This window comes from Bufo gargarizans, chromosome 3, assembly GCF_014858855.1.
Source record: "Bufo gargarizans isolate SCDJY-AF-19 chromosome 3, ASM1485885v1, whole genome shotgun sequence".
Lineage (NCBI taxonomy): Eukaryota > Metazoa > Chordata > Amphibia > Anura > Bufonidae > Bufo > Bufo gargarizans.
Window position 1 is genome coordinate 384,039,825 of NC_058082.1, and position 13,948 is coordinate 384,053,772.

The 13,948-nt window shown below is 47.1% G+C and overlaps 1 protein-coding gene across 5 annotated transcripts in view; it reads right to left on the reverse strand.

Moving 5' to 3' along the window:
• ANKS1A (ankyrin repeat and sterile alpha motif domain containing 1A) overlaps nt 1–13,948 on the reverse strand; it is a 731,235-nt gene that overhangs the window by 275,702 nt on the left and 441,585 nt on the right. For all 5 annotated transcript variants that reach the window (XR_006388413.1, XM_044288191.1, XM_044288189.1 and 2 more), the window contains 2 exons: nt 571–642; nt 380–466 (listed from right to left, as the gene is read on the reverse strand). Coding sequence is in view for 4 of the 5 variants with exons in the window: in XM_044288191.1 (XP_044144126.1) it covers nt 380–466; nt 571–642 (159 nt within the window). In the remaining variant the exon portion in view is untranslated. The remainder of the gene's footprint in view (nt 1–379; nt 467–570; nt 643–13,948) is intronic.

Consider the following 13,948-nt stretch of genomic DNA (forward strand, 5'->3'; position numbering starts at 1 on the left):
AAGAGGGACAGGTCCCAGCTGTGGCCAGTCATTGGTTGCACCAGCATCACACTGGATGTTGACAGCAGGGGACCCAAATGCTGCTGCACTAAAGCAAAGGAATTGGGACTCAGCGTGGGACCAGGTTAAAAGCCTCCCCTCTGCGGGTCCAGATATGGAGGACAGGGGTCTCAAAGAAGATCAACAACAACTTTAAGAGAAAAGATCTGTTTACTAATGGTTCCTGGACTGCTTGTAATAAGTAATAGTAAATAAAGTATGTGCGGTACTAGCACTGGTACTAAAATAAATATATTTTTATATAGCTGATATATGGTTTTATAGTACTTTAATTCTTCACAGTGCCATAATTTTACAGGGTTTTCCAATTTTCTCTAACCTGATTTGAAGCATCAATGAACTTCACACCTTTGTAGCTTATGGAAAGGGTAATCCTTGGAATTTTCTTCATATGTTCTGTGGACTTCTGTAAGTACATTTATTACAATCAGTAAACACAACATCTATGAAACACCGAGTGATAGATCATCTAATACATCACACAAATGAAAAAAATAATAATAATCTCACCCTCATTTTAGCACACGCATCTTGTGTGGATTCTGTCCCTCGTAGATCTTTAATTAGCATAGATCCCAAATACTGCAAGAGAAAAGGGTCAGTTCATTAAATAATAATAATACAAATTTAAGACATTTTCAATAATATTTTAATCTCATAGTGATCAGCCTGTTTTGGACCTGGAACTATAACTTTTTTGTATTATTCCATCGATGTAGCCATAAGCTGGCTTTTTTTTTGCAGGACAAGTTGTAGTTTTTAATTGCAGCGTTCATTTTTTTGGCATAAATAACATAAAAAATGTCTGACAGCGATACTAAATACATAGCAGCGGTGGCCAGGCTTGCACAATACAGGAAAGAGTGCCGACCACTCCAGCGGTCCCAGCCTTTTCCTATAGCGTGCAAGCACAGTCACCACTGCTGGATTGCAGGGTGGTTGTAACCCCTGGATACGAGCAGTGTATAGTGTGATGGAAAAATTAATCAAGCCAGCAAAGGAGGCAATATGAACAATCACAAGACCTTGTAGTAACTTTGTCTACATGATAAGTGCCATTTTCTGAAGTAAGACTAACCCTTTAATGCTTGAAAGTTGGTGCAAAACTGCATGAAGGCTGTTGTGAGCATAAACTATTGGGCTGTATTTTTAAAAACTGCACGTTTAGTGTTTTGCATCAAGACTTTAGGTAGTAGAATAGCGGTTTGAGGTGTGCAACATGACTCAAAGGTTGTTTTTTGTTAAGTTTAAAAGCGAGACAAACATTTTAGATAGCTGCTGCTGATTGCTCAATACACATGCATGTTTGGTCAAGTGGTAATCATGAAAGAGAAATGTATAATGTAAAAGGGATGCGCTTCTACCAGACATCATCAGTGGCTGCTTATTTACTTGGGCATGCTGAAATCCATCTCCCTAAGGGTACTTTCACACTTGCGGCAGATAATTCAGCAATACGGACGCAAATGGATGGCATTTGTCAGACGGATCCGGATCCGTCTGAGAACTGCAATGAAATACCGGATCAGTCTATCCGGAAAAACAGATCCGGTATTTATTTTTTTCACAGATAGGTTGCGCATGCGTGGGCCGGAAGAACGGATCAGTTTTGCCTGAACACTTGGGGAAATTAATGCCGGATCCAGCATTCTGGCAAGTGTTCAGGATTTTTGGCCAGAGAGAAAACTGCAGCATGCTGCGGTATTTTCTCCGGCCAAAAAACACAAGAAGGATGGAACGGATGCATCTTGATGAATACAGAAGGGAATGCTCTCCATTCAGAATGCATTAGGATAAAACTTATTGAGTTATTGAGACCCTGTGAAGGAACTCAATGACGGAAAAGAAAGACGCTAGTGTGAAAGTACTCTAATTCTTCCCTTACTCTGACATCTGCCATGGGTAGAGAGTTGTTATGCCTCCATATACATTACATGAAGACCAGACATGTGACACTCAAGTAATTATAAATAAAGCATTACTTTGCTTTCATATTAACAGATGCATCACCCATACCACACAAAGGCCTAGATCTGATAAGAGTTAAACTGAAGATCCATTTTGTTAACGGGGTTTATCATTACCAAATTAGCATTTTTCAGTTTTACTCATTGTGAAAGTCTGTTGCAACCTGTAAAACACCTGCTTCTAATGTACTCATCTACTGTAGTATGCCCCGTTACCAAGAAGCTACATACAAGCTGTTGACAGATGTACAGTGCTGCCCATAATTATTCATGCCCCAGGCAAATTTAGACTTAAAGTTACTTTTATTCAACCAGCATGTAATTTTTTGACGGGAAATGACATAGGTGTCTCCCAAAAGATAATAAGTAGAGTTGAGCGGACACCTGGATGTTCGGGTTCGAGAAGTTCGGCCGAACTTCCCGAAAATGTTCGGGTTCGGGATCCGAACTTCGTCCCGAACCCGAACCCCATTGAAGTCAATGGGGACCCGAACTTTTCAGCACTAAAAAGGCTGTAAAACAGCCCAGGAAAGGGCTAGAGGGCTGCAAAAGGCAGCAACATGTAGGTAAATCCCCTGCAAACAAATGTGGATAGGGAAATGAATAAAAATAAAAATTAACCAAAATAAATTGGAGAGAGGTCCCATAGCAGAGAATCTGGCTTCACGTCACCCACCACTGGAACAGTCCATTCTCAGATATTTAGTCCCCGGCACCCAAGCAGAGGAGAGAGGTCCCGTAACAGACAATCTGGCTTCATGTCAGCAGAGAATCAGTCTTCATATCATGGCAGAGAATCAGGCTTCACGTCAGCCACCAATGCAACAGTCCATTGTCAGATATTTAGGCCCAGCACCCAGGCAGAGGAGAGAGGTCCCGTAACAGAGGATCTGGCTTCATGTCAGCAGAGAATCAGTCTTCATGTCATAGCAGAGAATCAGGCTAAACGTCATCCACCACTGTAACAGTCCATTTTCATAAATTTAGGCCCAGCACCCAGGCAGAGGAGAGAGGTCCCGTAACAGAGGATCTGGCTTGATGTCAGCAGAGAATTAGTCTGCATGTCATAGCAGAGAATCAGGCTTCACGTCAACCAACATTGGAACAGTCCATTGGCATATATTTAGGCCCCGGCACCCAGACAGAGGAGAGGTTCATTCAACTTTGGGTAGCCTCGCAATATAATGGTAAAATGAAAATAAAAATAGGATTGAATGAGGAAGTGCCCTGGAGTACAATAATATATAGTTAAGGGGGGGGGGGGGGGTAGTTAATGTCTAATCTGGACAAGGGACGGACTGGTCCTGTGGGATCCATGCCTGGTTCATTTTTATGAACGTCAGCTTGTCCACATTGGCTGTAGACAGGCAGCTGCGTTTGTCTGTAATGACGCCCCCTGCCGTGCTGAATACACATTCAGACAAAACGCTGGCCGCCGGGCAGGCCAGCACCTCCAAGGCATAAAAGGCTAGCTCTGGCCACGTGGACAATTTAGAGACCCAGAAGTTGAATGGGGCCGAACCATCAGTGAAAGTACTGTTCCACCATGTTAGTGAAATGTTGCCTCCTGCTAACACGTTGCGTATCAGGTGGTGGTGCAGTTAGCTGTGGCGTGTTGACAAAACTTTTCCACATCTCTGCCATGCTAACCCTGCCCTCAGAGGAGCTGGCCGTGACACAGCTGCCTTGGCAACCTCTTGCTCCTCCTCTGCCTTGGCCTTGGGCTTCCACTTGTTCCCCTGTGACATTTGGGAATGTAGCGCGTCTACCAACGTGCGCTTGTACTCGCGCATCTTCCTATCACGCTCCAGTGCAGGAGGTAAGGTGGGCACATTGTCTTTGTAGCGTGGATCCAGCAGGGTGGCAACCCAGTAGTCCGCACACGTTAAAATGTGGGCAACTCTGCTGTCGTTGCGCAGGCACTGCAGCATGTAGTCGCTCATGTGTGCCAGGTTGCCCAGGGGTAAGGACAAGCTGTCCTCTGTGGGAGGCGTATCGTCATCGTCCTGCCTTTCCCCCCAGCCACGCACCAGTGATGGGCCCGAGCTGCGTTGGGTGCCACCCCGCTGTGACCATGCTTCATCCTCATCCTCCTCCACATCCTCGTCCTCCTCGTCCTCCAGTAGTGGGCCCTGGCTGGCCACATTTGTACCTGGCCTCTGCTGTTGCAAAAAAACTCCCTCTGAGTCACTTCGAAGAGACTGGCATGAAAGTGCTAAAAATGACCCCTCTTCCTCCTCCTCCTCCTGGGCCACCTCCTCTTCCATCATCGCCCTAAGTGTTTTCTCAAGGAGACATAGAAGTGGTATTGTAACGCTGATAACGGCGTCATCGCCACTGGCCATGTTGGTGGAGTACTCGAAACAGCGCAACAGGGCACACCGGTCTCGCATGGAGGCCCAGTCATTGGTGGTGAAGTGGTGCTGTTCCGCAGTGCGACTGACCAGTGCGTGCTGCAGCTGAAACTCCACTATGGCCTGCTGCTGCTCTCACAGTCTGTCCAGCATGTGCAAGGTGGAGTTCCACCTGGTGGGCACGTTGCATATGAGGCGGTGAGCGGGAAGGCCGAAGTTACGCTGTAGCGCAGACAGGCGAGCAGCGGCAGGATGTGAACGCCGGAAGCGCGAACAGACGGCCCTCACTTTATGCAGCAGCTCTGACATGTCGGGGTAGTTGTGAATGAACTTCTGCACCACCAAATTCAGCACATGCGCCAGGCAAGGGATGTGCGTCAAACCGGCTAGTCCCAGAGCTGCAACGAGATTTCGCCCATTATCGCACACCACCAGGCCGGGCTTGAGGCTCACCGGCAGCAACCACTCGTCGGTCTGTTGTTCTATACCCCGCCACAACTCCTGTGCGGTGTGGGGCCTGTCCCCCAAACATATGAGTTTCAGAATGGCCTGCTGACGTTTACCCCGGGCTGTGCTGAAGTTGGTGGTGAAGGTGTGTGGCTGACTGGATGAGCAGGTGGAAGAAGAGGAGGAGGAAGCCGAGAAGGAGGAGGTGGCAACAGGAGGCAAAGAATGTTGCCCTGCGATCCTTGGCGGCGGAAGGACGTGCGCCAAACAGCTCTCCGCCTGGGGAGCAGCTGCCACTACATTTACCCAGTGTGCAGTTAGGGAGATATAGCGTCCCTGGCCGTGCTTACTGGTCCACGTATCTGTGGTTAGGTGGACCTTGCTACAGATGGCATTGCGCAGTGCACACTTGATTTTATCGGATACTTGGTTGTGCAGGGAAGGCACGGCTCTCTTGGAGACGTAGTGGCGGCTGGGAACAACATGTCGCTTGCTGTGGGACAGCAAGCGACATGAGCTGTTTGAAGCTGTCTGTGTCCACCAGCCTAAATGACAGCATTTCATAGGCCAGTAGTTTAGAAATGCTGGCATTCAGGGCCAGGGATCGAGGGTGGCTAGGTGTGAATTTACGCTTTCTCTCAAATGTTTGTGAGATGGAGAGCTGAACGCTGCCGTGTGACATGGTTGAGACGCTTGGTGACGGAGGTGGTGGTGGTACATCCCCCGTTTGCTGGGCGGCAGGTGCCAACTTTCCTCCAGAGGCGGAGGAAGAGGCCGAGGCGGCAGCAGCAGAAGAGGTAGCAGGGGGAGCCTGAGCGACTTCCTTGTTTTTAAGGTGTTTACTCCACTGCAGTTCATGCTTTGCATGCAGGTGCCTGGTCATGCAGGTTGTGCCAAGGTTCAGAACGTTAATGCCTCGCTTCAGGCTCTGAAGGCACAGCGTGCAAACCACTCAGGTCTTGTCATCAGCACATTGTTTGAAGAAGTGCCATGCAAGGGAACTCCTTGAAGCTGCCTTTGGGGTGCTCGTTCCAAGATGGCGGCGGTCAGTAGCAGGCGGAGTCTCTTGGCGGCGGGTGTTCTGCTTTTGCCCACTGCTCCCTGTGAAAGTCAGTGGCACGACCTTCATTCCATGTGGGGTCTAGGACCTCATCGTCCCCTGCATCGTCTTCCACCCAGTCTTGATCCCTGACCTCCTGTTCAGTCTGCACACTGCAGAAAGACGCAGCAGTTGGCACCTGTGTTTCGTCATCATCAGAGACATGCTGAGGTGGTATTCCCATGTCCTCATCATCAGGAAACATAAGTGGTTGTGCGTCAGTGAAGTCTATGTCTTCCACCGCTGGGGAAGGGCTAGGTGGATGCCCTTGGGAAACCCTGCCAGCAGAGTCTTCAAACAGCATAAGAGACTGCTGCATAACTTGAGGCTCAGACAGTTTCCCTGATATGCATGGGGGTGATGTGACAGACTGATGGGGTTGGTTTTCAGGCGCCATCTGTGCGCTTTCTGCAGAAGACTGGGTGGGAGATAATGTGAACGTGCTGGATCCACTGTCGGCCACCCAATTGACTAATGCCTGTACCTGCTCAGACCTTACCATCCTTAGAACGGCATTGGGCCCCACCATATATCGCTGTAAATTCTGGCGGCTACTGGGACCTGAGGAAGTTGGTACACTAGGACGTGTGGATGTGGCAGAAAGGCCACGTCCTCTCCCAGCACCAGAGGGTCCACTAACACCACCACGACCATGTCCACGTTCCTTACTAGATGTTTTCCTCATTGTTATCGTTCACCACAACAACAAAAATATTATTTGGCCCAATGTATTGTATTCAAATTCAGCTGAATATAAATTTGAGGCCTAGTATTTAGGCGCTGGGTGACAGGTATAGATTTACTGACAGAATTAGACTTGGAAATGCACAGTAGCGGGTGTGTGAAGTTATTCTGAATGACCCTATGTGCACCTTGAATATTATATACCCTTTTAGGGATGTATTTAAAGTAGGCCTGATACAGCAGAAACCACTAAATTAGGAAATTGCTAAATTGGGAATTGTATTTCAACCCAGAACAAAAAAATGTGCTTTGACGGACACTAAATAACTTGCCCAGCCAGAACAGAACACCAGTAACGACAGATTTAGCGGGATATAAATTTGAGGCCTAGTATTTAGGCGCTGGGTGACAGGTATAGATTTACTGACAGAATTAGACTTGGAAATGCACAGTAGCGTGTGTGTGAAGTTATTCTGAATGACCCTATGTGCACCTTGAATATTATATACCCTTTTAGGGATAGATTTCAAATAGCTCTGATACAGCAGAAACCACTAAATTAGGAAATTGCTAAATTGGGAATTGTATTTCAACCCAGAACAAAAAATGTGCTTTGACGGACACTAAATAACTTGCCCAGCCAGAACAGTACAGCGGTAACGACAGATTTAGCGGGATATAAATTTGAGGCCTAGTATTTAGGCACTGGGTGACAGGTATAGATTTACTGACAGAATTAGACTGGGATATGGCCAAAAAATAACCACACTATTGCTGGTTAAATGCACTTGGTGTGACAGCTTGACCAACCACACTACTGAGGGTTAAATGCACTTGGTGACAGGCGCAGCTTGCCCCTGATGTAGTATATGGCCAAAAAATAAACAGACTATTGCTGGTTAAATGCACCTGGTGTGACAGCTTGGCCAACCACACTACTGAGGGTTAAATGCACTTGGTGACGGGCGCAGCTTGCCCCTGATGTAGTATATGGCCAAAAAAATAAACAGACTATTGCTGGTTAAATGCACTTGGTGTGACAGCTTCACCCTGATGTAGGCTTTAGCCAAAAAACAACCACACCATTGAGGGTTAAATGCACTTGGTCGCAGCTTGTGCTGGCGCACTACAAGACACAAAATGGCCGCCGATCACCCCAGAAAAAAGTGACTGACAAACGTTCTGGGCAGCCTAAAAACAGTGAGCAATTGAGTATCAGCAGCTCAATGACCCACAGCTGCAGATCGATCAATAATCAAGTCCTTTGGAGGAGTTTATCTGCCTAATCTCGCCCTACTGTGGCAGCCGCAACCTCTCCCTACGCTAATCAGAGCAGAGTGACTGGCGGCGCTATGTGACTCCAGCTTAAATAGAGGCTGGGTCACATGGTGCTCCGGCCAATCACAGCCATGCCAATAGTAGGCATGGCTGTGATGGCTTCTTGGGGCAAGTAGTATGACGCTTGTTGATTGGCTGCTTTGGAGCCTTTCAAAAAGCGCCAAGAAAGCGACGAACACCGAACCCGAACGGGTTCGGGTCCGTGTCACGGACAGTTCGAGTTCGCTCATCCCTAATAATAAGACGATGTACAAGAGGCATTATTGTGGGGGAAAAAATTTTGCAACTTTTATTTACATTTGAACAAAAAATACAAGATGTTCTGCACTGTGGAAAATCTCAGAGGACGTGGTCAGAAGCCAAAAGTGACACCTGTGCTGGCCAGGAGGATAGTTAAAGAGGTGAAAAAGAATCCAAGGATCACCACCAAGGCCATCCTGGTGAATCTGGGCTCTGCTGGTGGCAATGTCTCAAGGCGGACAATCCAACGGACACTGCACAATGCAGACCAAGGAGGACGCCACTTCTCCAGATGAGGCACACAAAAGCTTGCTTGGCCTTTGCAAAAGCCCATTTGGACAAAGAAGAAGACTTCTGGTCTTCTGTGTTATGGTCAGATGAAACAAAAATTGAATTATTTGGTCACAATGATGTTTCCTTCATTTGGCGTAAAAAAGGAGAAGCCTTCAACCCAAAGAACACCATCCCCACTGTCAAACATGGTTGTGGGAACCTAATGCTTTGGGGGTGTTTTTTCAGCCAATGAACCAGGGAAAATAATCACAGTAAACGGCACCATGAAAAAAGAGCAATACATGAAGATTCTCAATGACAACATCAGGCAGTCTGCAGAGAAACTTGGCCTTGGGCACCAGTGGACATTTCAGCATGACAATGACCTAAAACACACAGCAAAAGTGGTGAAGAAATGGTTAGCAGACAACAACATTAACATTTTGGAGTGACCCAGCCAGAAGCCCAATTGAGACTCTGTGGAGGGAGCTAAAGATCAGGGTGATGCCAAGAAGACCCTCCAACCTGAAAGATTTGGAGCTCATTGCTAAAGATGAATGGGAAAAAATACCTGTGGAGAGATGCAAAAATCTGGTCTGCAATTATAGGAAGCGTTTGATTGCTGCAATAGCCAATAAAGGCTTTTCTATTGATTATTGAGAAGGGTATGAATAATTTGGGACTGGACACTTTTTGCTCAAATGTAAATAAAAGCTGAGAAATGAATTTTTTTTTTCCACAATAATGCCTCTTGAACATAGTCTTATTATCTTTTGGGAGACACGTATGTAATTTCCTGTCAAAATATTACTTGCTGGTTGAATAAAAGTAACTTTAAGTAAAAATTTGCCAGGGGTATGAATAATTATGGGCAGCACTATAGTAGTGGGCAGCACTATAGTAGTGGGCAGCACTATGTATAATTATGGGCAGCACTATGTAGTTTCTGGCTTTTGCTAACAGAGACTACCATCAGTGCATACCACACTGTCATTGTTCCTGCAGGAGTGCTTTATGATTGTTTTTCTGAACAGATTGCACAAAATGCTTAGTAACAGCATAAGGCTAAATATTTAGGGTCAAAGTACGCAGACTAATATTAACCCTTAAGGACCCTGACATTTTTTACCTTGAAGGGGTATTCCCATCTCAGACAATGTGGGCATATCGCTAGGATATGACCCCATTGTCTGATAGGTGCGGGTCCCACTGCTGGGATCCGCACCTACAACGAGAATGAAGCAGGGAGCGCTGTGGCTGGAGGACCCCGGATTTCCCGGGGTCCGTCCACCACAAAGAGTTGCTCCCATAGAAGTGAATGGCCAGTGCTCGGCTATTTTTGGCAGCCAATTAGAAATGCGCCCTCTCCGTTTCTTTTCCCCGCTCCATTTTCATTGCAGTTGCGGGACCGGCACCTATCAGACAATGGGGGCATATGATAGCGATTTGCCCCCATTGTCTCAGATGGGAAAACCCCTTTAAGGACCAGGCCATTTTGAGATAGTTCTCTCATAACATATTGTACTTCATGACAAAATTGAGTCAAAATATTTCATTTTATTTATTTAAAAAAAATAAAAATTTACCCAAAATTTTGAAAAATTTGCACATTTCTAAATTTCAATTTCTCAACTTTTATAATAGATAACCAATAACCTGACCTAAAGTTGCCACATAAATCTTAAAGCATCACCCATCAACAGTATGTGTTTGCCCAATCCATACAATAATCACAACAAAATGTAGTTAAGAATATATCTTTATTGATATTACATAAAAATATTTTTTTTTTCTATACCAACGCTTGCATCTTTGACTTAATATATTCATGTAATTGATACTCATCTGTTATAGTTAATGGACCCTCTTTACAACTAGTTATTTGATTGCACATATTATAGCCTTTGGTATCTCTCTATGACATGTATGCTATATTGTTGATACCAAGGCTATGTACCACCTGCTTTATGCTATGTCACCAAAACAGGAATCAGTCATTGATATACACAGAATATGAAATTGGCCAGCCCCCTTCCCAGTTGCCCCTCCTTCATGTATTGTGTGGATCTCTATGTTTTAAAATATTTATTTTTATGTGGTATCAATAAAGATATACATTTTATAATAGATAGTAATACCTGCAAAAATAGTTATTACTTTACATTCCCCATATGTCTACTTCATGTTTGGATCATTTTGAAAATTACATTAAATTTTTTTGGGACGTTAGAAGGCTTTGAAGCAAATATTAAAATTTTTAAGAAAATTTCCAAAACCCAATTTTTTGGACCAGTTCAGTTAGGAAGTCACTCTCTGGGGCTTATTATAAACCACCCATAAATCACCCCATTTTAGAAACTACACCCCTCAAGCTATTCAAAACTGATTGTACAAACGTTGTTAACCAATTAGGTGCCCCACGAAAATTAACCCCTTAAGGACATAAGACGTACCGGTACGCCCTATTTCCCGAGTCCTTAAGGACCAAGGACGTACCGGTACGTCCTGACTTAAAAATGTAATTCCGGCGCCGCGGGGAGTAATCGGAACGGGATTTCGGCTGAAATCATTCAGCCGGCATCCCGTAACAACGCAGGGGGGTCATTGGACCCCTCCGTATTGGCGATTTTAGAAAACCGCAGGTCAATTAAGACCTGCGGTTTTCAGCGTTTCCGGTCCATTCGGGTGTCCTGTGACCCGATGAACCGGAAAAAGACTGCGATCGGTGGCGTAATTTTACACCACCAATCGCAGTCCGAGGATTTGAGGAGGCGGTGCTGGCCCTGGTGCTGAACACTGCTGCCCAGGGTGCTGATTGGTGCAGGGGAGAGAGGCGCGAGATTCAAACTTCCTGCGCTCCTCTCTCCCCTCCTCTTCCTGTCCAGCACCCTGACCGTGCAGCATCGTCCAGCACCAGCTTCTGTGTCCCCCTAATCGGCATCCATCACCCTCCTGCACCCATCGCCACCGAGGTAGGTTAGGGTCAGTGAGGGAGAGCCACCGTTAGGCAGGGAAAGAAGGGAAAAGTAAGTTAGGAAAAAAAAAAGTACTTTTATTCCAAACTTCCATCTATCCATCTAACCCTAACCCCGACCCCCCCCTGCCACTTACCAGCCCCCCCCCCCCAGGCCCCCCCTCACCGCCACTTTTTTTTTTTCTGCGTGAAATGACTGGCCGGCACTTTTTAGCGTCCGTCCACTGTTAGCGCATCGCCCGCCCCACCGCTGATCAGCGTTGTACTGCTGATTAGCAAGTTTTAACTTTTTTTTTCCTAACACTTGCCCTTTTTTTCTTGCCTTTTTTAGTACGCGAACACCCGTTGCCCCCACACACACGCACATATAATAAAGTTTTCCACACACGCACACCTACACGCACACACACCCATGGCCCGCCGGGTGTTCTCGGCCAAGGAGGCATACGCCCAGATTGCCTCCGACTCCGAGAGCCCCAGTGAGGATGAGGATGACCCCACATTCCTTTTATCATCCGCATCCTCCTCATCATCATCGGATGATGATGAGCCACCAAGGCGGCGGAGACGCCGCCAGGCGGAGCCAGGGGCCGCACATGCTAGGGATCCTGTGGCCCACCCTAGTACGAGCCGCCCTGGGGTTCATACTGGTTTCCCGGCCCACCAAATAAGTCCACCGGAGCCCCCTGCCGATGAACTTAGCTGGTGTCCCCCAGTGGACTTTGAGCCTGAGATTCCGGATTTCGCTGGCAATCCTGGAATCCAGATTCCCACAGTGGGGTTTACTGAAATAGACTTTTTACATTTTTTTTTTTTAGTAACCCACTGCTGAATTTGATGGTGGAGCAGACGAATCTGTACGCCCAACAGTTCGTCGCTCAAAACCCAGGCTCAGTTTTGGCTAGACCCGGTGGCTGGACGCCGGTCAGTGCAGCCGAAATGAGGACATTTTGGGGCCTCGTGCTGCATATGGGTCTAGTCCAAAAACCCAGTGTCAGGCAATACTGGAGTGGGGACGTCCTGTACCAGACCCCACTGTACAGTATGGTCATGACACGTCACCGGTTTGAGGCCATCCGGAAATGTCAGCATTATTCCGATAATGCAGCATGTCCACCCCGAGGTGATCCTGCCTATGACCGGCTGTATAAGATACGGCCGGTCATCGATCACTTTGGGGCCACATTTCAGCAGGCCTACGTACCTGGAAGGGAGGTAGCGGTTGATGAGTCTCTCGTTGCGTTCAAGGGGAGACTCAGTTTCCGCCAATATATTCCCACAAAGCGGGCGAGGTATGGCGTGAAGCTATACAAAATTTGTGAGAGAACCTCAGGGTACACTTACAAATTTCGTGTGTACGAAAGGCGAGATTCCCGTATTCAACCCCCAGAATGTCCCCCCACTCTTGGTGTTAGCGGGAAACTCGTGTGGGACCTTATGTACCCACTGCTGGATAGTGGTTAACACTTGTACGTGGATAACTTTTATACCAGCATTCCCTTGTTCAGGTCCCTTGCCGCCAGATCCACGTTCGCTTGTGGGACCGTGCGGAAAAATCAACGCGGCCTCCCTGCCTACCCCCTCCAGGTACCTATCCCCAGGGGTGAGACCCGTGCACTTACCAGTGGAAACCTGTTGCTGGTCAGGTATAAGGACAAGAGGGATGTCCTTATGCTGTCCACAATCCACGGTAACAGCACCACCCCAGTCCCTGTGCGAGGTACCGCGGCAACGGTCCTCAAGCTCGATTGTATCGTCGACTACAATCGGTATATGGGAGGAGTTGATATCTCTGATCAAGTCCTCACGCCATAAAACGCCATGCGCAAAACCCAGGCATGGTACAAAAAAGTTGCGGTCTACTTGGTGCAGGTTGCCATGTACAACTCTTTTGTATTATCCCGAAGCGCTGGCAGCACAGGGACATTCCTCCAATTCTATGAGGCAGTCCTCAAGGACCTGATCTTTTCGGACCGGGAAAGAGCAGGCCGGAGTACCTCGGGAACTGGAGGCGCCCGGATCGTCCCTGGCCAACACTTTCCAGGTGTGGTCCCCCATACTGGAAAGAAGGGACGAACCCAAAAAAAGTGCAGAGTGTGTCACAAGAGGGGGATACGGAAGAACACCACTACTCAATGTGACACGTGCCCCGATCATCCGGGCCTCTGCATTATCGATTACTTCAGGGAGTATCACACTTCCATGGAGTACTACATTTTTATAATCCCCAACAGTTCACTAGAGAACATAAAACACTATGGCTCTCAGACTTTGGAGACACGAAAAAAAAATTATTTCCCCCAAAAATATTAGTTTTAGTGCAGTCATCCTCAAACTGCGGCCCTCCAGATGTTGTAAAACTATAACTCCCAGCATGTCCAGACAACCTACAGCCATCATCAGGGCATGGTGGGAATTGTAGTTTTACAACATCTGGAGGGCCGCAGTTTTAGGATGCCTGCTTAGTGTCTCTACAGTCTGAGAACCATACATATTGGGCATCGTCGCGTGC